This window comes from Physella acuta, unplaced genomic scaffold (assembly GCF_028476545.2).
Source record: "Physella acuta isolate Inbredline_101_S28 unplaced genomic scaffold, ASM2847654v3 ptg001483l, whole genome shotgun sequence".
NCBI classification, from domain to species: Eukaryota; Metazoa; Mollusca; class Gastropoda; family Physidae; genus Physella; species Physella acuta.
The window spans coordinates 9,831-37,813 of record NW_026732998.1 but is presented as its reverse complement, the minus strand read 5'-3'; the positions used below and the strand labels follow the sequence as shown (position 1 = coordinate 37,813).

Genomic DNA, 27,983 nt, shown 5'->3' with positions numbered 1-27,983 from the left:
ATTATTAGACAAAATGGCGCTCACATGTAAACAGATTCTTTTGATGCTTGGTATGCTGGTAACAGGAAGCATAAATACTTTGACGAAAAAAGTGCAGCTGCAGTGCATGTACGTAGATCTAGATCTAGATCTTAACTTATAGAATTTTAAAATGTTTTATCTAAACGCTCTATTAAAGCTAAACTTCTGTTTAATTTAGAATGGACCCAGTCTCAGACGTCTCAGTCGAAGTTATTCGACTTTATTGGAGAGGCCTAGGTTTATTCCATAAAAAAAAAATTGTTTATCCTTGTCATTTTTTTGTCAACAATATGATGGAGGGATTCTTGTCAACTCTGTAATGTCCAGTAAGCCTATTCAACTAGCTAATCATAAAGCAAAGGGGAGATAACTTGCTTATAAAATCTTTCAAGTCAGTCAAGATTCAAGAACATCTCGAGATTCTTGACTGAGTTTTCAAATTTTGTTTTCACCACAATCTCTTAAAAGTTGAAAATAAGGATGATTGAGTGATTGAGAATACCGGGCTACAGTGCTGCCCTGTAGTTTAGACTAGAGGGTACAACGTAGCAATGCTCAGGAGCTGACTTTGTCTTGCCTGAATATCTTAATATTAAAATAACGAGCATAGAATTTCATAGATTTTCAATTTCACTCTAATTCTCCAAACATACATTTGAATTCTGGTTTTATTTTAGCATGTCTAGGTCTTGCGTTTGACTGTTTTAACTTAAACTCACCAATAAACTTTTAAGTTTTAAAAGCTTTTTTTTTTTAAATTATGGTTTCTTGTGTTCTATTTGTTATATTTTATTGTGTTTGTTTTAGTTATGCATCAATTTATTAAAATATGCAGCTTTAAATTGTCTGAAATAATCAAAGTATTTTATTTTGCTCAGTAGAAAGATATAAGATAAGAATTAAGATAGTAAAAAACTACATCAGCCAACAAATTATAGTATTTGTAATTTATTGTTATCTCAAAACTCAAATAACATGGGTAGATTCTTGTCTAACACTATACTGATTATAAAATTACTATAATTCGGTTTTTTTATTTGGCTGATTTTCTTAGTTCTGAAGGTTTCCACTATGAAAACAGCACATCATGGGAACCTCACACTTTCAACCATCCCTGGTTTCAGACATGGCTCATGTTTATAGGTTTGTTCTGGCTTCATTGTCCATTACTTCTGAAAACTACCCTTTCTTAATTAATAAGTCATTGCTTATTATTTAATACAACAGAATTAAATTACAAAAAAAAAAAAATCCTCTTCAATAAAATAACAAAGCAGCCTACCTTAAAATTAACTACTATTAGAACTTTATAATGTAGACCTAAACAATCATCATTAAAAAAAAAATCTTTCTTTAACACTTAGTGGCCATTGTTTTTGCTTTGGTTGTTGTTATTTATTTTATATTGTTTGTTTTTTGTTGTTTTTTTTTTTTTTGCTTTATCAATATAAGAAAAAAAATGTAATTGTAAAATGCTTTTTCTTTATTTCAGGTGAAAGCACTTGCCTGATTGGTCTTTTTCTATCAAGACACAGAGAAAAAAAAGAAAGAGAACGAGTTGTTAGTTTTTTTATTTTAATTTCTCGTGTACATGTTTATTTTTGGCAATTTCAGCGAGATTAAATTTACTCATTATTTTTAAATTATTTTCTCTGTGTGATGTAACTACTGTTTTGACGGTTTTGATTTCATTAAATCTTTTGATTTCCTTTACTAGGCTGCTTGGTCCGCTCAAGTTGGCCATGAAGCCCCAGAACAGGTGAAAAATCCCAGGTAGTATAATTATGAAGAATTTGAAAAATTCACTTTATTATCATAATATAAAAAGAGTTTTTTGACACATTAACAATAACTTTTTTAACACATGAACAATAACTTTTTTAACACATGAACAATAACTTTTTTAACACATGAACAATAACTTTTTTAACACATGAACAATAACTTTTTTTAACACATGAACAATATGTTTTTAACATATGAACAATAAGTTTCTATGCACATTTACAATACACGGTAACAGTTTTTTAAGTTGTATAAGTGACATTGGGTCCATCATCTGTGTGGAGAGAGGGGGTCTGATTGTGTGGAGAGGGGGGGTCTGATTGTGTGGAGAGAGAGGGGTCTGATTGTGTGGAGAGAGGGGGTCTGATTGTGTGGAGAGAGGGGGTCTGATTGTGTGGAGAGAGGGGGTCTGATTGTGTGGAGAGAGGGGGTCTGATTGTGTGGAGAGAGGGGGGGTCTGATTGTGTGGAGAGAGGGGGTCTGATTGTGTGGAGAGAGGGGGTCTGATTGTGTGGAGAGAGGGGGTCTGATTGTGTGGAGAGAAGGGGGTCTGATTGTGTGGAGAGAGGGGGTCTGATTGTGTGGAGAGAGGGGGTCTGATTGTGTGGAGAGAGGGGGTCTGATTGTGTAGAGAGAGGGGGTCTGATTGTGTGGAGAGAGGGGGTCTGGTTGTGTGGAGAGAGGGGGTCTGATTGTGTGGAGAGAGGGGGGGTCTGATACGTGGGCAACATCTGGTCCGTCTCATCTTCATGCGTAGTTAAACTTCTATTTTTATCTGACCCCAGGACCTGGCAGTGGATTTTACTGGTGCCGACATGCTGTGATCTCCTGGGGACATCTCTAGCAGGTGAGGGCTGTGATGTGGGTTTTTTCTTTGGTGAGACAGCTTGTCGTATTGAAGTAGCCTGATTGAGACTTGTGATATAGTGAAGTAGTCTGATTGAGACTAGTACAATAGTGAAGTAGCCTGATTGAGGCTTGTGATACAAAGAAGTAGCCGGATTGAGACTCATGATCGCTTGCAATAGTGAACAAGCCTAATTCAGACATGTTGATGAAGTGTATATGTTGATAAAACATAAGCTTTGAATATATGACAATTATAGCAAATTTTTTTTATAATGCCAAGTATGTGTGAGAGCTGAGTAACCTCATACACATCTTAAACTCAAGTTGAGAACTAGATATTAAACTGACTGCACACATTGTATTTGTGGGACTGGGTGGCCTAGCTGTAGAGCGCTAGACTGCTAACCTGAAAGTTCGAATCCAGGTTCAAGTCAGTTGAACGTCCATGAATCCACCCAGCTATCCCTCCATATGCCTAGGTCACAGAAACAGGTGAAGTCTACTTCACTTGCCCCATGGACTGTCTGGTTTGAAAGGAAAATTTACTTTTTTTTTTTTTTTACACATTCTATTCAGCCAAATGGGTCAACTTGCTGGAGTAATTTTCTCTGGAATTTTGTGTTTTTTTCTTCAGGTATTGGGTTGATCTATGTGGATGCTTCTGTCTGGCAAATGCTCAGGGGCGCCATCATTATTTTTGCTGGGATCTTGTCTGTAAGTTCAACAAAGTATTGATGAAATATTTAAAACTATATTGATCAGTTTATCATTTATTGTTAAGAAATATCTAATGCACTATATATCAATGCACTAATGGGATGTAAAAAAGAACAAGAATTTACTTATTAGTTACAAGCAATGGTGTATATATCAGTTCTACATTCACTATTGTGAGCTGATGAAGACATTGGGTCGAAACTTTCATTGTACTTATTGTTGTTTTGAATTTGAGTGGATACTAACACTGCCTGTTGTATTCCTAGTTGCATACATATAACTGCAGCTACCATTTTTATTTATATATATTGTTCTCCTTTATTCAACACTAAAATTGTATTATGTTAGATGGGCATTTACATTTGTTCTTCTTTTTTGTTTAATTGTAATGTTGGATAGGGTCGGCGTGGTCGAGTCGGTAAAGCTCATGGTTGCTAAAACCGAAAAGTCTCGAGTTCGAACCCTCGGGCAGATGAGGCTCGTTAGCTGGGGACAGCCACTCTTCTAGGAGAGACAACTCCAAAATTAAACAACTGCTGCCTTGTAGATTGTTCTTGGTTGGACAAAGGCTATGGAAGCAAATCCAAAAAGAAAAAGCAGGCTGAAATCGGAGTCAATGGCCTCAATGGCGCATAACCAGTTGACACGTAACGCTTAATTGTGTTGGAGGCGTGGTCGAGTCGGCAAAAAAGCTCATGGTTGATAAATTCGAACAAAGTCTCGAGTTCAAACCCACTGGCAGATAAATCTCGATCCCCTTCAACACTAATAATTAAGAACGAAGAAGAAGAAGAAGTAATGTTGGATGGAATTTCCTCCAACACAAGTAATATATGTCAACTTGTTATGGGCCATTGACTCTGATTTCAGCCTGCTTTTCTTTCTGGATTCGATTTCATATTCTTTTTTCAACCAAGAACAAAGTACAAGGTAGCACTTGTTTGATTTTATGTTTGTCCTTTGTTTCAGAAATTTTTTCTAAAACGTAAACTGAAGCCCATCCACTGGCTGGGGATGAGTGTGGTGATGGTCGGCCTGATACTGGTGGGATGTTCCAGTGTCTTCAAGAACAAGTCCAGCCAGGGGTCAAAAGCCATCTTAGGTAACACCCCCCCCCTCCCCAACCTATTCATTGATATAACATCTTTGAGTTAACACCCTTAGTTTTTACAATTTTTACAAGACTTGATAGTTCAGACACAACAAAGGGAACTAAAAAAAATCTTTACACTTCCTTCATTGAATCAATCTTTACACTTCCGTAATTAAAATAATCTTTACAATTTCTTTATTAAGTAAAAAAAAAATTAAAATTACCCTTATGAACTTGGTGGTCCTTGTAGCATATGAGGTAGAATTCACCTATTTCTGTGACCACAGAATATGAAGGGATAGTGCGGTCAGCACTCTGTCCAGCTGACTTTACTTTCCTTTATGTGTGTCAGGTACCAATCTCATTCAACCCCAGGATCCAAACTTAAAATTTTCAGGTTAGCAGCCATATGCTATACCAGGTGTCTCCAAACTACGGCCCGCGGCCCGCAAGGTCCTCTCATCCGGCCCGCGGAGATCTTTTTGTCCACAAAAAAAATGTCTGTTAGAGGTGGCTGAGGAACTTTGCCCAGAAAATTCAAAACAATTTGAAAATGTAGTTTTGGGTGCAAATACCTGTGCCCACCGTGTTGTAGACATTGTTGAAAACATCGTGACTCAAATATCGAAAAATGTAAGCACGTTTCACTATTACTTAATTGCAATGGATGAGTCGCTGGGCAGCTATTTCCCCTCTCAACTGATTGTGTTCATTAGGGCTGTGGATGAAGACATGAACATAACACAAGAGCTTGCTTCCCTACATAATATGTATGGCACTGTTACCGGAGAGGATATATTCAATGAGTTGAAGAAAACATTTGCTGATTATAACTTGGACTAACCTCAGTTACCTGACTGTTGATGGGGAAAAGTATTTTAGTGGCATAAAGAAAGGCGAATGAGAAAAATATTCTACAACCAATGCTCCTGCACTCTATTATTCATCAGCAAGCTTTGAGTGCTAATATATGGACATTAGCAGATGGCGAATTTAATGAGGTCACATGGGCTCAACCATAGATATAGAATACGTGAAAAATAATTTGAGAGCAAACTTGGACCTCGAGTGTGTTGTCGGCCTCTGACAGTGTTTCTTTCAGATTTTTTTTCTCTGGGCGGGGGGGGGGGGGCGGCATTTGAAATTTGTAAATATTTCTATATATAATATAAATTATATTTTGTCGGGGGGGGGGGGGGCGTGCGGTGGACCTTTTTTGGGGGGGGGGGGGGGTTCCATAACACCGAAGATATGCATTTAAAAAACTCTGGCCCCCGAACTGATATTTGATAGTCAATGCGGCCCTCAGTCTGAAAAGTTTGGAGACCCCTGTGCTATACCATCCAACCACGCCGTCCAAGTACCTTCTTCATTAGAACAATCTTTCCCTTTTCTCTGTTAGTACAATCTTTCATTATTAGGACTATCATCCCATTGTTGATTTTATTACTGATTAAGACTTCTAAACTTACTTTGACAACAGTTCCAAGGTAGCTAACTGCAACAGCTTTATTTTGAGGTTGTATTGCAAATTTCTCTTCCTACCCACAAACCACACCTCCCCCTCCTACAGACCACTACTGACCACAGCATTGAGATCAAACCAAACCTTTTTCCCTATCATCTGTATGACAACTTCTCTCCTTCCCCCATCCCCTCCCCCCCCCCCAGTCTACTACTGACCACAGCATTGAGACCAAATCAAACCACTTTCCTTATTATCTGTACTTCAACTTTTCTCCCTTGTCCAGGTATTGTGTTAATCCTGGCTGGTCAACTTGTCAGTGCAAGTCAAATGATTATAGAAGAATTGTTTCTTAAGAAAAGGAACTTTCCTCCACTACAGGTTAGATTAAATTTTTAAAAAAATTTATTTTCTTCAACAGATTTTATATTTCAGAATAGACAAAGATTTTTATTTATTTTTTTTTGCGGTTAATTTAATACTAATTTTTATTTGTTTATTTTGATAATTTATTTCTTGATTCATATATCTTGTCTTTAAAATATATAAATGTTTGATACTAAAATATATTACATTGATAGCTTGTGATTCTGTATTTGTTCAACAGGTTGTTGGAATGGAAGGAGTTTTCGGCTTTCTGCTGATGACTTTTGTAAGTTTAATGTATATTTTATTTTCTTGGTTGATTTTAGCTTTTTTTTAAACAAAAATTTCATTGTTTTTTTTTATGTCATTTCAAGTTCTTGCTAAATAGGCTAAAGTAAGTAAAGTTACCCTTTTGGTTCAGATGAAGTACAGTTCAGTGTTTCTGTGACTTCAGCATATGAAGAAATAGGGTGGTCAGCACTATAACCAGCCGCTTTTACTTTCCTTAACTTAGTTACCCATCAGAGCTGGGTGGACTCAGGATGACTTTTGTCAAGCCCAAAGTGATAAATCAAGACTTTTCAGTTAAGCGGTTGCATGCTCTTCCATCAGACCACACCGTCCCATCAATTAACTAGGCTGCTAAACTGAAACGTTTTAAAACTTCCTAAACTGTTTAAATTAAGTTTGTTTGAAGTTACTAGTTGTTTTCATAGGATAGAGAAAAATTACCATCACACTTGTCAAAATTTCTTCTAAAAGTCTTAACACTACTCAAAATTGCCATGACCCTTGTCAAAATGTCTTCTAAAAGTCTTAGCACTGCTCAAAAAATGTTTCCCATATAAATGAATGACTTGAAGTATTTTTTGGGAACATGTTGTTGAAGCGTAATTAAATGGAAATTTGTAATTTTATTTTAACAAAGCTTTTTGTTATCATTTCTATTTTATGTTATTTTAAAATGTTGTAGTAATTATTATGAAAGTAAAAAAAAATTAACCTTTTTTTAAATATTAACACAGATTTTATGGATTATTCTTGTATTGCCAGATTTTTTTGTAACTGCTGGTTATTTGTGTATTGCCAGATAATCCTCCCGTCCATGTACTTTATACCTGGCAGTGACGCAGACAACCGCTATGAGAACAGCCTGGACGCCTTAGTGCAGATGGGCCACAATGGCAAGCTCATGGCCATGTGTATCCTCTACCTGTCCTCCATTGCGTTTTATAATTTCTTTGGCCTGGCTGTAACTAGGTCACTTACCGGTGAGTTGACCTTTGCCCCATTGCATAACAGTTAACTCTCCTAACAAGAAAGTTTAAAATAAAAATGTTTACTTGACAGTAATAAGCTTGTACAAGCATTTTAATATATTTTTAGCATATGAATTCAAATGTATTGTGTTGGATCAGGCTATTGATCTATTGAAATATTTGGTTTAGATATCTGTAATTAATTAATTGATTGATTTTCTGTTTTTTGTAGCTGTACACCGCACTTTGATTGATGCCTGCAGAACCATCATTGTGTGGTTGGCTTCTCTGTTTGTCTATTACGTTATTAATACAGTAAGTCTGCATCCATCATGACATTAAAATATTAATAGTTATGAGAATTGTATGTATAGGCAAATTTTGGTGTCATGCAGTACTGTAGATTTTTACGTTAAGTAGACCTAATTATGTTACCATACAGTTTTAAGTTCATAAAATTGATTTTAATGTTGTGAAGTTTATGTTTAACAATTGTGTGCATGAATTAAGATTTAAACTAACTTAGAGGATCCAGCATAAGTTATTATTCTATTTTTATTTCTCACATAGGATTATGGTGAACCTTTTGACAAGTCTTATGGGTTACTTCAAGGTATGATTTTTTTATCGTACGTTTAAATGGTGAATTTTATTGGTTTTCAAGTAGCAAAACAAACAGGCTACTTGATTGATTTGTTACTTTACTTAAATTTATATTTGCAATTTTTAATCTAACGTTATGACATATACAAAATATTGCAAAGTCCCAAAAAGTAAAACATCAAACATCACCAGTTAGTGTTTTAATTTTTTTAGAAATTACCTTTCACATAATTAATTTTAATATTTAATCCATGTCTAAAATTAATTAATTGAAATGTCTAATCCATGTTTAAAAAATATTATTTCCGTAGTGGATGGCTTTGCCTTCCTGTTGATAGGGACAGCCTTGTACAACCAGCTGATGGATGTTCCGTGCATGCCGTGGTGTACTAAAGATCCAGAATCTGATGTAAGTACTTGATGGCATTAAACTAATTTGACACAGTTTAAACTCCTAGTATAGAACATTTTAACATAGTGCAAACTCCTTGTAAAGAACATTTTAACATAGTGCAAACTCCTTGTAAAGAACATTTTAGTATAGTGCAAACTCCTGGTATAGAACATTTTAAAATGTAACCAACTCATGGCAATTCAAAAGACACTGTAATGTAAAACAAACTCCTAGCATTCAGCAAGCGAATAGTCAATTCTCAAAACTCAGCTAATGGCAAAAAAACCTTAACAAAAATTTTATCAGTAAAAGATTTTAAACCTGATAGAATCTATAATTACATCTTGTGAATCTTGTTAAATAACATTTAACAAGAACATACCAAGTTTTGAAAAAAAAACAATTAAAAGTGCTAAGAATAATGTATCCAAAATATTTAAAAATTGAGGAACACCAAATAAGTAAGTAAGATGAGTAGTATTACTACAAGCTAAAAAGACTTATCTACAATTTAGAGGTTGTTGATAATTTTAAACTATTAAAAAATGTACTAAAAAAGTATTGAAGAAAACAATCTCTAACCATTAAATCCCTGACCTACTTTTTGCCCCCTATTCCATTATTTAATGATTAACTCTCTCTGAGCTGAAAATTAAAATTGTACACAACTGGGCATGAGTGATGGGAAAATAATGCCCAACTGGGCTGTAAGGGTTAATTTACTATTAAAAATAATTTTTGGTGTAGAACAATAAGATTCATTAAGTCAAACTTGAACACTTTGTTGGTTATTGCTTTCATACAACAAAACTTGAATTTGATTTAAGTACTCTTAAGTACAATCATAAACAATCAAGAACTACATTCCTCGTGTCATTGACTTTATCATTTTCAACCTCCCAAGCAGGACTGCATTTATAATTCTAGCATGAGGATACAAGAGTACTTACCCTTGTTCGTCTCGCTAATGTGGATTTATCTTACACCTCTTTGCCAGGTGTAGTTAATATCATTGCCATTTTCTGGAACTTTCTCCATGGGAGAGTCAGGCTCTTAGGTGGAAGCAATTTGGGACTGACAAAAACACTCTCTGTCAAATCACAGTACATACAACTCATGTCCCTTAACTCTGTTCATTTGGAATTATAGTTATCTTGTGGGTTATCTAACCTGGTGTGTTACTATAATTAGACTGTCAGAATTTAATTCAAAATACTTAGATTTGTCAAGCATCCAGCATGATGTCTGTTATTTTCCATCTAGACTGTTAAGATCTTAATGAGATTACAAAGTAAACTGCTTTTTTTTTTCCTTAAAGTATTTAAAATTACCTTCACTTTTTTTAATTGTCTTAAGCCTGTCAGTTTTTATGTGAACCAGCAGAATGCAAGTCTAGTGCCTGATAAACATGTCATCATTTAAACCAATTCTGTTTAGAGATTAATGCCTGAGTTATTTTTATTTCAGGAAATCCCCACAGCAGTTGGGCCATCAATACAGAACGTTGATGACTATGAAGAGTCCTATAGCTCAATGGCTGATGAAAACTCTACCTTGGTGAAAAAAGGACAGAAACCTACAGTCTACTCATAAATCTGCTCCATTATTTTAAAGTTGTTTTTTTTTTTTGTAGTTAGTTATTGTTTTTTTTTCTTACATTCCTTGTAGCTTATGTTGTATAGGCTTGTAAGAGGTTTATTTATAATGCTGCTTAGTCTTGAATGTGATTTAGAGATGTAGCGAGGGGGGGGGGGGTACATATGTCCCCAGGCGCCAACCTTATGGGGCGCTTAAATGGGTTGGAAAAAAAATGTAAAGCTTGGGGGGGGGGGGGGGGGGGGTGCAAATCGAAAATCGAAAGTTTGTCCCCGGGTGCCGGGAAGGGTCGCTACGCCTCTGATATGATTTATTATGTACGGTGTTTAATCTTGTACGTGAGTCTGTCCTGTCATTGTGTATGTGAATATATCAATCAAAATGACACCACAAGAATGTGGCTGATCTACAACATGCAGTATAGGTGTGGTGTTTTTTTTTTTTTTTTTATGTTACCTTTTCAGTTGGCCAAAACTAACACTGAACTGAATTTGTACCTGAGCAATGGTCACCACCTTTACGCTATGTCAAGTCATCCCTACACTACCTCATATTACCATCTTTAATCCACATTACGTCACCTCAATGGGATGGCATGGCCTAGCGGTAGAGTGCTAGACTGCTAACCCGAAAGTTTCGAGTTTGAATTCGGGTTTAAGTCAGTAGAATGTACCTGAGTCCACCCAGCTCTATTGGGTACCTAACTCATGTTAGGGAAAGTAAAAGGCGGCTGGACAGAATGCTGACCTAATTATCCCTTCATATGCTGAGGTCAAAGAAACAGGTGAACTCTACTTCACTTGTCCTGTAGACTATCAGGTTTGAAAAAGGGAACTTGGCTTGTCTTACTTAATGGTGTAGTCAGGTGCTGCCTTTTCATTAGCTACACTGTTGGAAAGAATCTAATTATAAACTGTCACATGACTACCACCAATCCCATATGGACCGGGTATGTTTCCCATAAAATTTGGCGCAAAAATAATTATTGCTCAGCAGACATTTCTACAGCTCTCCAAATGTTGTTGTTTTTTTCTGGAATATGACACTACACATCTTTTATTTACCCCCCTCCCCCTTCTTATAATTAACCACCTTTCAGGTACCACTTCCCCACTCATAATAACCCACCTGTTAATAACCCTCTCCTCCCTCATAATTTCCTACCTGACATTTACCCCCCCCCCCCCCCTAAATCTTCATATTTACCCACTTGCTAATTAACCACCTCCCCTCTCATAACTACCCACCTGTCAATTACCCCCCCCCCCCTCCCTCCTCCATCATATTTATCCATCTGTAATATACCCCCCTCCCACCTCATTTATCTACCTTTCTTTCAATATTCTCCCTCCTCAAAATGTGAGTAGCCAACATCCTCTTCCCCTCCCCCCCCCCTTCCTGTTCACCAATACTGCAGTATGAATGCTAGCTGGATTATGTGTAGGTGTGGATGTTGATATTAATTAACCAGCTATTGCAATGTTTGGTGCATTAATTAATTATTTCCGAGCAGCGCTGGGCAAAATGTAACTAGCAAAAACTATTTTCTGTTATAAAAAAAATAAGTTTTTTTTCTTAAAATAATAAAAGGTTTGAGAGTGGTATGTACAAAAAATATATTGTCTGCATTTTCAGTTTTTTTATTTAAAATTGCATGTTTATATTGTTAAAATTTTAAAATAACAAAATTATAATTTTTGTTGCTTGCTACACAAATATTTGCATGTTAAAATATCATTGAACATTTAGTTCCACAGAATATTACCTTACATAATACATAGACTGTGAAGACATTACACACAGTGTTGTGTAATTTTAGGTCACTGTTGCGCCCAAAACACATGGGGGCAAATGAAGTAGAGTTTATCTGTTTCAATGGTCTCTGCATACAAGGGAATAATGTGGTCAGCACTATACCCAGCCATCTTGTTTTCCCTAACACGTGTTAGGTACCTATTAGAGCTGGATATACTCACTGATGTCCTACAGCCTTGAGCTCGGGATGCGAACTCAAGACTTTTGGGTTCGCAGTCATAAGCTCTACCATTCGGCCACACGGTTCCTTTCATTTAAATAATTCTCTTTTAACATTTTTCAACCTTCTGTCATGCATCTATTTCAGAATTAATTTGAAATCATTGACACAGTATCATCTAGCCAAATATTAATTCAAAATATTTTACAATTGTGTACATAATAATAAACATTGTCTCATTGCTGTTTTTAAAAATCCATGTTTTTAATGTATTGATAGTCTTTATACTATAAATAAACCAAGCTAGTCTTTCAGCTTTTGGCATACAAATATTGCCTTGTTTTTCCTTGTATTTATGAATATTGAAAGCACAATAGTTATATAATTTTTCTTATTTGAATTCATGGTTAGTTAGAAGCAATTTTTTTACATGTACAGCCCCTTATAATTCGACTGCTTCACTTGTATGCCTGCTGTTGAGATATTGAAAAAAATAAAATAAGCAAAAATATTTTTAGAAATGTTACCTTGATCATTTGGGTTATATTGTGTTTTGAAAAGACTTTTTCGTAAATTTTAAATAAAAACTGTTCAATAGACTTTACCACAAGATAGGTTAATGTTTTAGAGAATGAACAGTGGTTTTAATCAAATTTTTAAAATTGCGATGTGGGTTGGGGAAGAGAGAGGATGAGGTGTATGTATAGTTATGATTTTTTTACGCTATGTGGGAGGGGGCATCTGAAAGGGTGAATAAGGCCTCAGAAATTCGATCACCACCTCATTAGTCACCACCTGAACAATGTTACCCCCGGGGTAACTGTGACTGGTCAGATTGTGGCATGGTGCCAGGCAGGGTTTCTTTCAGAAATTATTTGGGGGGGGGTGGGGTGGGGGGGCGTGCGGATTAAGGTAAATATTTTCTTTATGAAATATACATTTTTGTGTCTCATCCAAGGGGGAGGGGGGGGGGTGGACGTGCTTCGGGGAGGCACTAACACCCCCCCCCCCACCCCCTGGAGAGATTTCTGAAATAAAATCTGATGCCAGTACCAGGTATGAATGTAATGTTATTTCTGCTTGTATGGGTGGCGTAGCGAGGTCGGGTGTTACCCGGTGCGGCACTTAATGGTGTCACCCCCAGAGGCGTAGCGACCCTTCCCGGGGACAAACTTTCGATTTGCACCCCCCCCCCACCCTCAAGTTTTTCTCTATATATTTTACTATTTTTTGCCTTGGTGTCACCCCCCTAAATGGTGTCACCCGGTGCGGTCCGCACCCCCTCGCTGCGCCTCTGCTGCTTGTATGGGTCGCGGCTTAAAAGACTGTCTGACTTGATTCACATTTTAAAGGGCAACAAAATGTTCTGCTGGGAGGATTGGGGTTATCCGTACAAAAAAAGATTTTTTTTTAACAAATGCTTAATCCCAACCATTCCAATTTTATAATGCACCGTGATCACAAATATCTTACAAACACATAAAGTCATTATGTTATTTTTAAATAAACGAGTTTAATCAATTTTTTTTCGTTCCATATTTTAAAACGTAAACTACATCATAATTTTACCCCCGCTCAATCAGCATAGCACCACACAAATCTGACCCCACCTCCATCATCCTACCCCTTATGAACTTTCAGCCCATGCAACCTGGGTTGTGACCCCCCCCCCCCCCCCCACCCACAGTAATCTGAATCCACCCCTAGGTTTCGGCAGTAGTTGAGTCAGATTTAATTTTTTTTTCCCGAGGCTCCCGATGATGCAACGAACTTGACTCACTAGAGTCATGTCGTACTTGACTCACTCAAGTCATGTGACACACCTTGGTCACATGACTCAACACACGCTCGTCACGTCCAGGGAACCGAAGTACTCAGCGGTTCTCAATCACTTAGGGGTCGTGCGCATGTTATACAGCACTAGAGTAGAGTCCTTTAGACCCACTCCTATAGGGGAGCCGAAGTAGTCAGCGGTTCTCAAACATTTAGGGGTAGCACGTAAGTCTACCGCCCCCAGAACGAAATGGAATGTATATAGAAAATATATACTTTTAACAGTCTCCGCCCCCTCCCTCCGAAAATTTTAGTCCGCCCCCCGAAAATTTCAAGTGCCCCCCCCCCCCCCCCTCCGGAGAAAAAAGTCTGGAAGAAACACGGCACTAGAATATAGACATTTAGACCCACCCCTGTAGTGGTGGAGCCAAGGTACTCAGTGGTTCTCAAATACGTAAGGGTCGTGCGCGCGTTATACACGACAATAGACATTTAGACCCACCCCTGTAGAGGAGCCGAGGTACTCAGGGGTTCTCAATCCCTTACGGGTCGTGCTGATATTCAGAGTTTCTCCCAGTCATCTCTTCGGGGGTGGGGGGGGGGGCGCTCTGTTCCCCCCCCCCCCCCTTCCCGAAGAAAGTCTACCACCCCCACCTCCCTAATTCGGAAAGTTCGGGGCGCTTTTTACCAGTCACTTCACCTCTTTATTTTGGTGTCACATAATTGATGTAAAAAAACTATTAAACATCTAATTTTAATGTTGATTTAGTCATCGCTCCAGCGCCATTTTTGTTTTTAATAGGGTTTGTAAGTCTCATTTTCTCTGACTTTGCCCCCCCCCCCCCGAAATTTTTTACCGCCCCCCCCCCCCTCGAACGAAATGAAATTTATATAATTTATATAGAAAATATATACTTTTAACAGTGTCCGCCCCCCCCCCCCCCCGAAAATTTCAAGTGCCCCCCGGAGAAAAAAGTCTGGAAGAAACACTGGGGTTGGGGGGGGGGGGTTCAACTTCATTCACCACTGACCGCTCACTTAAGGTCAATTATCCAACCCAGTGTATACCTAGGTGTGACATTAATGTCGCTCTACACAATTGTGGTGGCGAGGTGTGTGTAGGGGGGGGGGGGATAACCAACTCAGAGTGAACATAGCTTCAGTTTTTAGATGACTGTTCTAAACATACATATATATTACACAAATATATATTACACAAATATATATTACAGAAACAGATTTAAATAAGTAGCAGTGGTATTATGACAATTTTTTTTTACAGAGGGGTTCATGGGGGAGGGGGGTTGTAACTGTTTCATATAATTTGTAATCTTAATCACTATCGCCCAAACTGTAAGAAAACTACTACTTCATCGTAATGACGTTGTTGACCTTGTCAAAATGTCCCCACCACTAAGCAGTTTGCTCATAAGTAAATTTTAAAAAAGGTGCCACATCAGTTGTATTTGTTTCTGTATTGTAATTTTTTTTAAAATTAATGACACGATTCAAACTGTATATATAAAGTAATTATGTGTGAAGTTTTATGTATAACGTTTTCTAATTCAATTATTCGTAAGCAAATGCATTATACAGTTGCCTTAAACTTAACACCCCTCTTGCCAAGTAGTACTACCCGTAGAGGTTTTTTAAACATTGCAATGCATCATAATGGTTATTTTTAGAATGGCAAACTGATGCAGCTGTTAATACGTGCTGTAAATGTAGACGCTACTAGAATAGTACAATTCTGTTTAATTGCTGCAGAAAAGAAAACTTGTGATTTACTTAGATGTGCCGACCAAAAATATTTTTTTAACAAATATCATTGTTTAAAACTTAGAGTTTAAAAAGTTTCCAAAAAGGCGCCACTTTGCTGAAAATGGCCAGAGGGAGAGGGGGAGCGGCCGCTCCCCCTGCTCCCCCCCCCCCCCCCCTGCGTACGCTACTGCCTATGTTGTTTTTAATGTGTCGTATTTTTAGCTATTTAATTGTTTCTTAACTTTGTCACTTATATCGTTCAACGTGTAGCAAAGCACGTTGGGTTTTGACCAATAACTATTTTATAAATTATTTTTTTCCTAATAGGTATAACAATAAAAAATATATAGGCTTATAATTCATATAAAATGGGAACCCATGGCTAGTATATTATACAGGCTGGAACTTAAATCTAACCATAAACCTTGGATTTTATTTTTAATTTATTATATTTCTTATTATCTAAACAGTATTTATTGCAATTTCTTGAACAATTACCCGACTGTAACTGTATTTGATAGTTTTCAAGGTGTCCCATTATTTTGGGAATCCAAAATTAAATAAGTCTTTTAAAAAATGTTTCGTGTCTTAGTTCAGCATGTCATCGAAATTGAATAGAAGTATGTTATAGTAAAGCTAATATGTTTACATTCTAAAACAAAGCCTACAGTTAAGTAGTCAATTGGTAAAAATAATTTGTTTTGACAAGATTACATAACTAATAAATAAAATAGACATAATAATTATGTAAAAAAATTAAAGAGTTTTATTGTGTTTTTCAAGTATATCTTAGTTTAACTTGATTAATTAAGCTATTCTTGTGAAAGTTATTTCCCTTGAACAAAATTTATGGATAGGATTTCCAAATGGGAGATAATTTGTTGCTTAACTCAACATTCATTTCAAATTCCTGCACCTTAGGTTGACCGCTAACTTATAAATACAACTTTAAGTTATTATTTGCTATTGTATAAAATATAGAGGAGAAGTTCTAAACAAATTAATAAGGTAGTTTTTTTAGCATTATCAAGTTGAAAAACAAATACTTCAGTAGCCTTTGTAGATTGCAATACTTAATATTAGTAGACATACAGTATAAAATATTGCAGCTAATGCAGTGGTTCCCAAACTTTTTCGAGTGGTGACCGCCTTTTATAAAAATTAAGTGACCCGCGACCCCCATAAAATTAAAACTCGAAATTATTAAGGAATTTCATCAGCACTAAAATAAGATTTTCTAGTAGACTTTCAATATGAATTTTCTTGATAACTGTTTAATACGATGAGTAAAACTGCATGCTATTCACTAGCCTCGACATTCACGTTGAGTTTTTGTTAACACCAACCTCATGTCATTCTTAGCATTTAATTTATTTCTTTGCTTTTTTTTAATTAGAGAAGTGTTGAAAATCTATTCCCGCAAAGATATGTAGACACAAAAGGAACTAAAACTCGAAAGGCAATCAATTTCACGTTTGGGTATGAATGTTGCATACTACACCAAAATTGTGTGAGCAGTTTTTCATCTGAAGCGGAATCATTCCGCACATTTAAGAATCCATCTTGTAATTCATTGGGAATGCTCGCAACATCAAGGGAAGCAGAGAATGGGTAACGTGTCAATGAAGATTCTTCTTCTTCCAGCTCAGGGATAACGCCACAGTTAGATGCTAAGAGATTCAAGATGCCCAGAAATCTCCTCTTTCAAATTTGTATTTACCTCACAATCATACTCATTAAACATCGCGATATTTCCAAGATTTATTTTTCTTCGCCAATTTTGCAGCTTTGATAGTCATGAAAAGATTAATATGCGTTCATTTTCTCTGAAGCTTCAGGTTAAGCTTATGTTGATGTTCGAATACATCTGCTAGGTATGATACTCTCTCCAACCACTCTTTGTCGTTAAAGTATATCAAAAGGTGTTGTTTCCCTTGCACCTCCAAGAACAACTTGATTTCATCTGTCAATTCAAAAACACGATTCACAACATTTCCTTTTGACAGCCAGCAGAACCTCGTGGTCTTCATTTACATCTTTGCACAGTTCTTTGAACAGACGGGTGTTTAGGGCTCCAGATTTAATATAATTTACGACTTTCATTAGCGTTAGCAATGGAGTCGAAAGGGTATTGCTGGCGAGGGCATACCGGTGAATCATGCAATGGATTCCCATTGGCTAGGAAACTAAATCTTTTACTGTTTTCTGAAAGCCCGATCTTGACCCAAACATAGATGGCGCAACATCCGTACAAACCACAAGGTCGTTTACCATTTTTAATCATCCAGTTTTAAAAAAAAAACTTTTTTATTTTCTCTATGATATCTTCACATAATAGCAACTCTTATTTGCTATCATCTGAATGAATATATTTCATAAAGACAAGCAAATGCGAACACGAATTCACGTCTGTTGATTCATCAACTCGAAAAGTAAACAATGGTGAACGCTTGATTTCATTTAAAATGTATCCGTTAACATCTACGGACATGTCTGCTATAAGCAGATGAATAGAATTATTAGACAGAAATATTTTTTGCATCTTTACAGCACTAATATCCCCCATAATTTATTTCACCATCTTCAACATTGAGGGTTTGATGATATTTTCTCCTATTGTGTGAGAGGTTTTTTTGCTTGGCAATTTCTAATGCGACTTCATATAATGCTTGCACTAATGCTGTGTGAAAACTTTCTGTTCGATCAAGTCTCTGATGTTTGCAACTAACTTCATGCAGACGAAATAACTTCACATCTTTTTGATGGGTTCCGTTGACTCGTCTAAAAATGACGTTTTAGTTTTGAAGGTTTCATCGACTCGTTGATGAGAACAACTCTGTACAGTACGCATTGTTTCTTTCCTATTCCATTTCCGGTGATGTTAATAGGGCCGAATTTCAGATATTCTTCTAAATATTTATGGTTTTTTTTTCATTTCTAATGTTTAGTCTACAAGTTGGCGACCCCCCCCCCCCCTCCTAAACCTCTCCTAAACGATTCATGTATAACAATGTTAGGCTGGAATCTATAACATTTGTTAACTTTTATCTTTCAAAAACAAAAATCGTTACACATTCACACAAAATTGTTAAATAATCACTCAATTTAGACATTTTACAATTATAACTAAAGACAGTCAAGCTTAAAACAGGTAAGTTCCGTTTTGGAACTCACTTTGGGAGGTCTGCAGAGAGCCCAACACTACAAGAACTGTGGATTTTATTTCAGTGGGTTTTTTTCCAGACTTTTTTTTCTCAAGGGGAGGGGGAGGGGCCGAGGGTCACTTTAAATTTTTGGGTGGGGGTGGGATGGGGCTATGTCGTAAAGTAGACTCGTGGACTTGGCAACTATTTCAATAGAATGTAATTACGCTTCCACACTGGAATTGAAAGAATTAATCAAAATATATATTTGAGGTGGATAAAATGTAATATTTGAGGTGGATAAAATGTAATCTTTGAGGTGGATAAAATGTAATATTTGGGGTGGATAAAATGTATAATCTATATATATACATACATACATATATATATATATATATATATATATATATATATATATATATATATATATATATATATATATATATATATATATATATATATATATATATATATATATATATATATATATATATATATATATATATATATATATATATATATATATATATATATATATAATTATCTTCATGGTGACCTTGCGAGACACCACGTTAACGCACGCCGTTACTCCCCCGCTCTCTAGCCATGCCGCTGAACTTATGTTCACCCCGAATGTTTACAATCGTAGAGCCGGGTCGAATTAGTGACGGCTATTAGGGGCAGATAAGTTAGCTTTTAAACTATTTGAAACTAAAGAGAGGTAAGAAGTTCTGCTTGATCCTTTCATTGTCGTCCGTAAACTGTCGTCACGGACGGCATTCGAATTCGGATTCGAATTGGAGACTTACGGGTTAGCAGTCCAGCTCTACCGCTTTGCCACTCCGTCCCTGATCAAGCGTACTACTGGAGGCTTATCAAATGTAACATTGGGGTGGGGGGGGGGGGGGGTGTCAAATATAAATGATGACCAACATCGTAACCCAACGCTTAAAACATAACATTTACCAATGACATTGTATCTTCTATAATTTTCTATCCCGTCCCTACACATACACTCAATGTTGAATGTATTATCATTAATGTACACCTTGTAATAAACTACATAAAATAAATTTGCTTCCTAAACGATATAAATCATCAGTTATCTTTTATTTTGGTGTGTCAATGTGCAAAACATCGGACACAATTCGTTGTGTTGTTTTTTTTTGGGTTGTATTTTTTTTTCACCGCTATCTATCTGTACCCAAGTTTATCTGCGAAACTGGCCAGATTTTGTCAGCGAGGCGGGCCAGGTTTCTGCCTGTGAAACTTGCCAGTTTGGCGGTGTGCGCAGCTGCTGGGAATTTCTGCGCGCCGGCGTCTGATGTTCCGGGAAGATGTTCCCAATCAGCCGGCTGCTGAAGCCGGTTGTGACGTCACAAGCAGACGTTGGAAGAACGAATGGGTCACGTGTGAGACAAAGGCACGGACTGTGTGTAGCATGCCACTGGTTGCCATTGTTGCAGGGGTTGTTTTTTTTTTATTTCAACATGCTTTAATATAGTTTTATGTAGGGTTTTTTTTTCGTTGCAAATATGTGCTAGCTTAGTAGCGTTACTAAAAATGGATGGGGGAAGAGGGGGGGGGAGGGGGGGGGGGGGGGGGGTAAAGTATAAAGAATATGCTATGTGGGCAGTTTAAAGAGTGGGATGGGTTAATAAATGTGACGTAGATGTTGTTATATATTTTTATTTAAAATACGAATTAAATATTTTAAAACATGTTACAATTTTACGAGTCGTATTGTTACTTTAGAAGGCGCAGGTTGTAAGGTAACCTTTTGACATCATTTTAATGAGGGGGGGGAGGGTAAGGGCTTTTTTTGCTATGGGTTGGTATTTTTCTTTAAAAAAAAAACATCATCTCTACATACTATGAGGTAATTCCTTAACCCCAACCACAGACCCGACTGCAACCTTAAAATGCTACTATAATGTTAGTTTCTGTATCTTATTTCAGTAAAACGAAAAATAGTTTATATTTTCCTATCCTTCTTTTATCTGAAGTAGCGCGCAATGCCTTGAAACCCCCTCTCTCCCCCCCCCCCCCCCCCCCCCCTCCATAAAATCACCAAAACTCTATTTTAAAAAGCTACAAACCTGATTTGAAACCCATATGAAATATTTAATCATTAAGTTGAATGCGTGATTTACTATCTTGTTTCTCATGCGTTGGTGTAAAACTTCACCAAAAAGCGGGAGTGATCTCCCCTAAACTTTCACGTATGTCCAGTGCAGTTGGGCTGTAGAAATATACAAGTTTGCTCGTTTTTTTTTCGAGAAAACACACCCAGGCTAAAAAATTTTTAGAATAAGCTTCTTTAAAAAGTATGAAATAAATGTATAAAATTGTCATATTCAATTTCTTTTTTAAAGAAATTTGAAATAGTCTGAAGTAATACTTCCGGTCACTGGAAAACTCAAACTTAGAAAGGGGCCTGTGCTTATTATCTTGTGATTATACAATGACATGTATATGACATTTCTTCCACCTAACTCAAACGGTACTCAAGTTATCGGTATTTTAAAAACCGGAAATAGAGTTAAATACCCTTTCCGTATACTGGGGGTAAATGAAAAATTGAATGGTAATCTAATTATATGATCTTATACTTACCTACGAATTTTTGTTTACCTAACTGAAACAATACTCAAGTTACCGTGTTCACACGGCAAGGAAATAAAGTACCATTTCCGTTTGCCGGAAAAATTGTTCAAAAATTGACAGAAACCTGCGCATACAATTTAATGTCTCTAAATGTGTAATTACGTCTAACTGACTATAAGGGTGCTCAAGGTATCGGCTTTTGAGAAACTGGAAGTAGATTAAGTAGATAAGGTAGATTAAGTAGATTAAGTAGATAAAGTAGATTAAGTAGATTAAGTAGATTAAGTAGATTAAGTAGATTAAGTAGATTAAGTAGATTAAGTAGATTAAGTAGATTAAGTAGATTAAGTAGATTAAGTAGATTAAGTAGATTAAGTAGATTAAGCAGATTAAGTAGATTAAGTAGATTAAGTAGATTAAGTACCACTTCTGGTCTAAGTGGAGAGAAAACAACTAATTGGATACTCGCACTTATATATGAATTTTCTCAACATAACCAAAGGGGCACATTAGTTATCGTGTTTACAGACACACAAACATATTAATGACATTACGCCCTTTATATTCTGTATACGAGAAAGTAAAAAAAAAAGGAATGTTCAGAGTTATTTTGGAACCAATTAAATGTCAACGATAAAGTAAACTTCTAATTTGTTTTAGTATACTTCTATTTCTTTTTGGTAAACTTCAATATCTTTTTTCGCTAAATTATTTTGATTTTGAGAGAGCATGACCAAGGACCTGAGATAGGTCATGACCTAAGAACTATCAGAGAGAACAAATAGGGACATGACCAAAGACCAATCACAAGGGACATGACCTAAGACCTATCAGAGGGGAAATTATCTAAAGACCGATTGTTACGGGTCAGTGTAGGTTAGACTAGAATAGGATAGAATGATCTAGAATTAGGGGAGAGTGAGTGTGTGAGTTGAGTTTACCCTAGAATATTGTTAACCCCGGTGTGTTTGTGTATTGTTATCCCAAGGTCGAATGCGGTATAAAAGCTGGAGTGAATGGTTGTCAGAGTTAGTTAGTGGGCAGTCAGCGGGTTAGTAGCGGTTAGGACGAGGGCTGTTCTGGTACGCTTGAAGGCAGTGAGGCGAATAAAAAGTAGTGAAGTTAAACACGAAGCGTTGTTACTGATTTGAAATGAACCCAGAACGTAACAACTGGTGGCCAGTATGAATCAAGTAGAAGCATAAACTTGATGCTGTCCTGTCGTTTGCCTGATGCTGCCCTGATGTTTGCCTGATGCTGTCCTGCCGTTGCCTGATGCTGTCCTGTCGTTTGCCTGATGCTGTCCTGATGTTTGCCGGTGGCTGTCCTGATGTTTGCCGGTTGCTGTCCTGATGTTTGCCGGTTGCTGTCCTGATGTTTGACGGTTGCTGTCCTGATGTTTGCCGGTTGCTGTCCTGATGTTTGCCGGTTGCTGTCCTGATGCTTGCCGGTTGCTGTCCTGATGTTTGCCGGTTGCTGTCCTGATGTTTGCCGGTTGCTGTCCTGACGTTTGCCGGTTGCTGTCCTGATGCTTGCCGGTTGCTGTCCTGATGTTTGCCGGTTGCTGTCCTGATGTTTGCCGGTTGCTGTCCTGATGTTTGCCGGTTGCTGTCCTGATGTTTGCCGGTTGCTGTCCTGATGTTTGCCGGTTGCTGTCCTGATGTGTGCCGGTTGCTGTCCTGACGTTTGTTGGATGCTGTGGGGATGCCGTTAGCCCGACGCTATAGCTGTTTGACAGAGTATGTAACATTGACTGCGAGTTGCAAAATTTTGTGATGTAGAATGGTTGAGATAGGTGCAGGAGTCGTAAACCAGTGTAGCCATAGAGCGCACAGGGTAGACTCAATTTGATTTTTGTTAGTGATGTAGAATGGTTGAGATATGAATAGGAGTCATAAACCAGTGTAGCCATAGAGCGCAGGTTGACTCAAATTTTTGTGATGTAGAATGGTTGAGATATGAGTAGGAGTCGTACACCAGTGTAGCCATAGAGCGCACAGGGTAGACTCAAATTTTTGTGATGTAGAATGTTTGAGATATGAGTAGGAGTCGTAAACCAGTGTAGCCATAGAGCGCAGGTTGACTCAAATTTTTTGTGATGTAGAATGGTTGAGATATAGGTAGGAGTCGTAAACCAGTGTAGCCATAGAGCGCACAGGGTGACTCAAATTTTTTGTGATGTAGAATGGTTGAGATATAGGTAGGAGTCGTAAACCAGTGTAGCCATAGAGCGCACAGGGTAGACTCAAATTTTTGTGATGTAGAATGGTTGAGATATGGGTAGGAGTCAAAAACCAGTGTAGCCATAGAGCGCAGGTTGACTCAAATTTTTTGTGATGTAGAATGGTTGAGATATAGGTAGGAGTCGTAAACCAGTGTAGCCATAGAGCGCACAGGGTGACTCAAATTTTTTGTGATGTAGAATGGTTGAGATATAGGTAGGAGTCGTAAACCAGTGTAGCCATAGAGCGCACAGGGTAGACTCAAATTTTTGTGATGTAGAATGGTTGAGATATGGGTAGGAGTCAAAAACCAGTGTAGCCATAGAGCGCAGGTTGACTCAAATTTTTTTTGTGATGTAGAATGGTTGAGATATAGGTAGGAGTCGTAAACCAGTGTAGCCATAGAGCGCACAGGGTAGACTCAAATTTTTGTGATGTAGAATGGTTGAGATATAGGTAGGAGTCATAAACCAGTGCAGCCAGAGAGCGCACAGGGTAGACTCAAAAAAAATTTTTGGTCTGGAAAGTTCTTAGATTCGGTACGATGCAACTGGGTGTGTATGATTTTTCTTTGTTTGTTAGTTACACGGATGATTTGTGCTAGCTCGAAATTGTAGCAGTTCTGTATATTGTCATTATGTATTTCATTGTATATACAATCTGTCATATACATTCTTCGGAATGTATATTTTTAACTTGTGTATGTTTTTATGTATGTTTTTTGTGTATGTATATTTTTTAACTAGTGTATGTGTATGAAAGGCTTTGTGTTTTTTATTTAGCTAGGATTTGTTAGTCAGTATTTGTAGTTATTACTACAAATACTTAGGTGGGGGGTAGTGTTACGGGTCAGTGTAGGTTAGACTAGAATAGGATAGAATGATCTAGAATTAGGGGAGAGTGAGTGTGTGAGTTGAGTTTACCCTAGAATATTGTTAACCCCGGTGTGTTTGTGTATTGTTATCCCAAGGTCGAATGCGGTATAAAAGCTGGAGTGAATGGTTGTCAGAGTTAGTTAGTGGGCAGTCAGCGGGTTAGTAGCGGTTAGGACGAGGGCTGTTCTGGTACGCTTGAAGGCAGTGAGGCGAATAAAAAGTAGTGAAGTTAAACACGAAGCGTTGTTACTGATTTGAAATGAACCCAGAACGTAACACCGATCAGTAAATGACCTAAGACCTATCTGAATATATGACTTAGTAAAGAGATGAAATGACTTTGTATAGCAATGCTATGACTTAGTAAAGAGATTATACGACTTAGTTCAAGAGATTATATGACTTAGTCAAAAGATTAAATGACTTAGTATAGAGATTATATGACTTAGTCAAGAGATGAAATGACTTAGTCAATAGATGAAATAAACTAAGTCAAGAGATTAAAAGACTTATTCAAGAGATTAAATGACTTAGTAAAGAGATGATATGACAGTCAAGATGTGATATGACTTAGTCAAGAGATGATATGACTAATTCAAAAGACGGCATAACTTAGTTCAAGAGATAGCATGACTTAGCCATCAACAAGACTGAGGCTCTAGCTGAGAGGTCACGTCTTCAACCCCAAAAGGTCGTATCTGTTGACGTCACGTGACCTGCCGACGCTGCGTCACGTGGCCCTACTTAACTTCCGACTCGAACACTCGCGCATGTGCAAGCCACGTGGTGAGGGAAAGGGGGGGGGGAGGGGGTGGAGAGTGAGTAGCATCGCGCGTTGAATCTTATTGGCAACCCCCCATCCCGTACCTATACCTATACCCTACCCCTCCCCCTAGTCTATCCTATTCAATGCGGGAGTTTTCAATGAAGAACAATAGAGACGGTGGCGGTAAAGTTAAAGGTTGGTGGGGAGGTGAGGGGGGGGGGGCATGGCTTCCGTGTGTTGTATTGTTGGGTTCCAGGCCTTAAGCTGGTTCCAGTCTTCGAGGTAGAGGAGTGGAGGGGGGGGCATGTGATGCTACACGTGTGCGTGTATGTGCGTGCTTTTGTGTGTATGCGTGTGTGCATGTATGTTTGTGCGTGCGTGTGTTTGTGTGGATGTGTGTATGGGGGGGGGGTAGATTTTTTTTTGTTTTCGTCAGCTACAAAAACTATGTATGGCCTAGTGGTAACCTTAGTGGTAACCTACACCGAAAAGATAAAAAAAATGTTAAGATTCAACGCAGATCAAAACGAAAAGAATTTAAATTAAGATAATTTACGGATCATTTTGTTAAACCAGATGGTTTTATACGTCTTGATTCAAAGGTAGGGTTCTTTCCTTAAATTCATGTTTAATTTTGTTTAAGGAAATCAAATAAAAAAGGGCTGGGGGTGGGGGACTGAATGGGGGTGGGGGAAGGTTCTAAACAGAGAACAAACATGCGGGGTATACGCAAACCTTCCACTTCCGCTTTTCTACCATCTTTAGACCACACGGGCCCCAGCTCGTCTCTGGCAGTAATTAGCGCAGCAACGGTCACCCCCGCCGCTTCAAAAGACATGTCTTGTGTTTCGGCTGTATCAATGTGGGATCGTCTGCTACGAGCGATGCTGAGCGCTAGGGCCGGCGATCCAAAGAAATGCCTCCGCGCGCGAAAGGTTTGCGGCAAAGGGGGAGTAATTAGCAGCCGAGACGGAAGTGGGGGTAGGAACGTTGCTGGCAGTGGTATGTGTGTTCTGGAGTTCGTGTAGTCTCGGGGAATCTGCTGCAGGTATTTCGTGCTGTTCCTTGCTGTTGTTTTAATTAATTGATAGTTAATTGGTTATAAATAACTCGAGCATATGCAGGCTGTTTTGGGAGATATTTCTTCATGAGTTCTCAAAGCTTGGATTAATTTAATTATTAATTAATGTGGATTATTTTTAAAATTTAAAATATATTTTAATTAACACATTTTTAACAACAAATTTGTATTCTTTGTAATTCTTTATGGATTTTAACGTAATTTATTTCATTACATTTACGGCTATATAATTTCTGATAGTTCAGATAGGGGCCTATATCTAATTTATTCATATTTTAATTGCCAGTGAGCGGTCTATTACCCAATTTCGTAAATACTATACGATAATCGGCTATGTTACACTAACCAGACACCTAAATTTAAACCGACATCTCACGCTAACCATAACATAAATTTCAGCTAGTTTGTGTAACGCATCATAATTCCCCCTACACAAAAAAAAAAAAAAAAAAAACAGCGATCTCAGCATATTTCGTTTACACCTTACTCTAACGATCCAATCGTAGGTATCGCCGTTAACGAAACTCAACCCGGATTTTAACCCTACCCCATATTAATATTTTGTAAGCGTTTTTTTTTTTAGTTTAGTTTAGGCAGATGAAAAGGTAGATTCCTAGGGAACACGTGCTGCCCTAAATAAACAGGGTGTCGTATTTCTCTGACTACAAACTTTGATACTAAGAATTTTTTTTAATTTACGACTAGCTGTACCTCGTGTTAAAATGGGAGCTGGGCATTACCCCCCCCCTCGTCAATTACCCCCGGACCCCCCCCCCCCCCCCCCGACATTACCCCCTGAGTAATTACCCCCCTGTCAATTACCCCCTCCCCCAATTACAAGAACCCTGACTCTAACTCCCTAACTCCAACTTAATCCTAACCGAAAGAAAATTACCCCCCCCCCCCTCGTCAATTACCCCCGGACACCCCTCCCCCCCCCCCCCGACATTACCCCCTGAGTAATTACCCCCTGTCAATTACCCCCCCCCCCCCCCCCCCCCCAACTACAAGAACCCTGACTCTAACTCCCTAACTCCAACTTAATCCTAACCGAAAGAAAATGCCTAGACCTAAGCATTCACCTCAACCTAAAACTTAACCTAACCCTAACCCCAACCGAAGAAATTGGTTTAAGCCTAAATGTGTCGGGAGAGGCTATCAGCTCCTCCCCCCCCCCCCCCCCCCCGAAGAGATGCCTAGAAGAAACTAAGTGAAGGATATATTTATGTTACAAAATAACTGGCGGACACCCCCAGCCTTAGAGGGAAGATAGATCAGGACCATTAAAAAAAAAGCATCTGGCTGTGTTATTTCTAAAATATTTTAGCAGATGCAATTATAAAAATGTTTCCTTACAACGCCAACATGGCTGTCGCCACCCCAGGGTAAGGAACTTACCGTGAATTAATCATCCCCATGCGATCATACAAATATCTATAATCTGTATACATTGATCTGACAGATACGACGTCCGGCGATATAATTTCCGCGTCCGTCGATATCATTGCCGGCATCCGTCGATATCATTGCCGGCGTCCGTCGATACCCATGCCGTGTCAGTCAATATCCATGCTGTCAATATCACTTCCGGCATCCGTCGTTATCATTTCCGGCGTCCGTCAATATCATTTC

At 37.9% G+C, this 27,983-nt stretch overlaps 1 protein-coding gene across 1 annotated transcript; it reads left to right on the top strand.

Annotated features, from left to right (window-relative positions):
- Position 1: 1 nt before the first annotated feature.
- LOC131928330 (solute carrier family 35 member F6-like) lies at positions 2–10,393 on the top strand. The gene is made up of 14 exons (XM_059284330.1): positions 2–108; positions 1,076–1,164; positions 1,514–1,581; positions 1,739–1,794; positions 2,592–2,653; positions 3,290–3,369; positions 4,342–4,474; positions 6,217–6,311; positions 6,538–6,582; positions 7,387–7,567; positions 7,788–7,870; positions 8,126–8,168; positions 8,470–8,567; positions 10,020–10,393. The coding sequence occupies exons 1-14, from the start codon at positions 14–16 to the stop codon at positions 10,143–10,145; spliced, it is 1,254 nt and encodes a 417-aa protein (XP_059140313.1). The 5' UTR covers positions 2–13; the 3' UTR covers positions 10,146–10,393.
- The last annotated feature ends 17,590 nt before the right edge of the window (positions 10,394–27,983 follow it).

What these genes read in the sequence shown, in the direction of transcription:
- LOC131928330 (XM_059284330.1), top strand. Translation starts at nt 14, where the DNA reads ATGGCGCTCACATGTAAACAGATTCTTTTGATGCTTGGTATGCTGGTA. An exon ending in GACATGGCTCATGTTTATAG is followed by an intron (nt 1,165 to 1,513) that starts GTTTGTTCTGGC and finishes TCTTTATTTCAG; the next exon opens with GTGAAAGCACTTGCCTGATT. An exon ending in TTTTTGCTGGGATCTTGTCT is followed by an intron (nt 3,370 to 4,341) that starts GTAAGTTCAACA and finishes CCTTTGTTTCAG; the next exon opens with AAATTTTTTCTAAAACGTAA.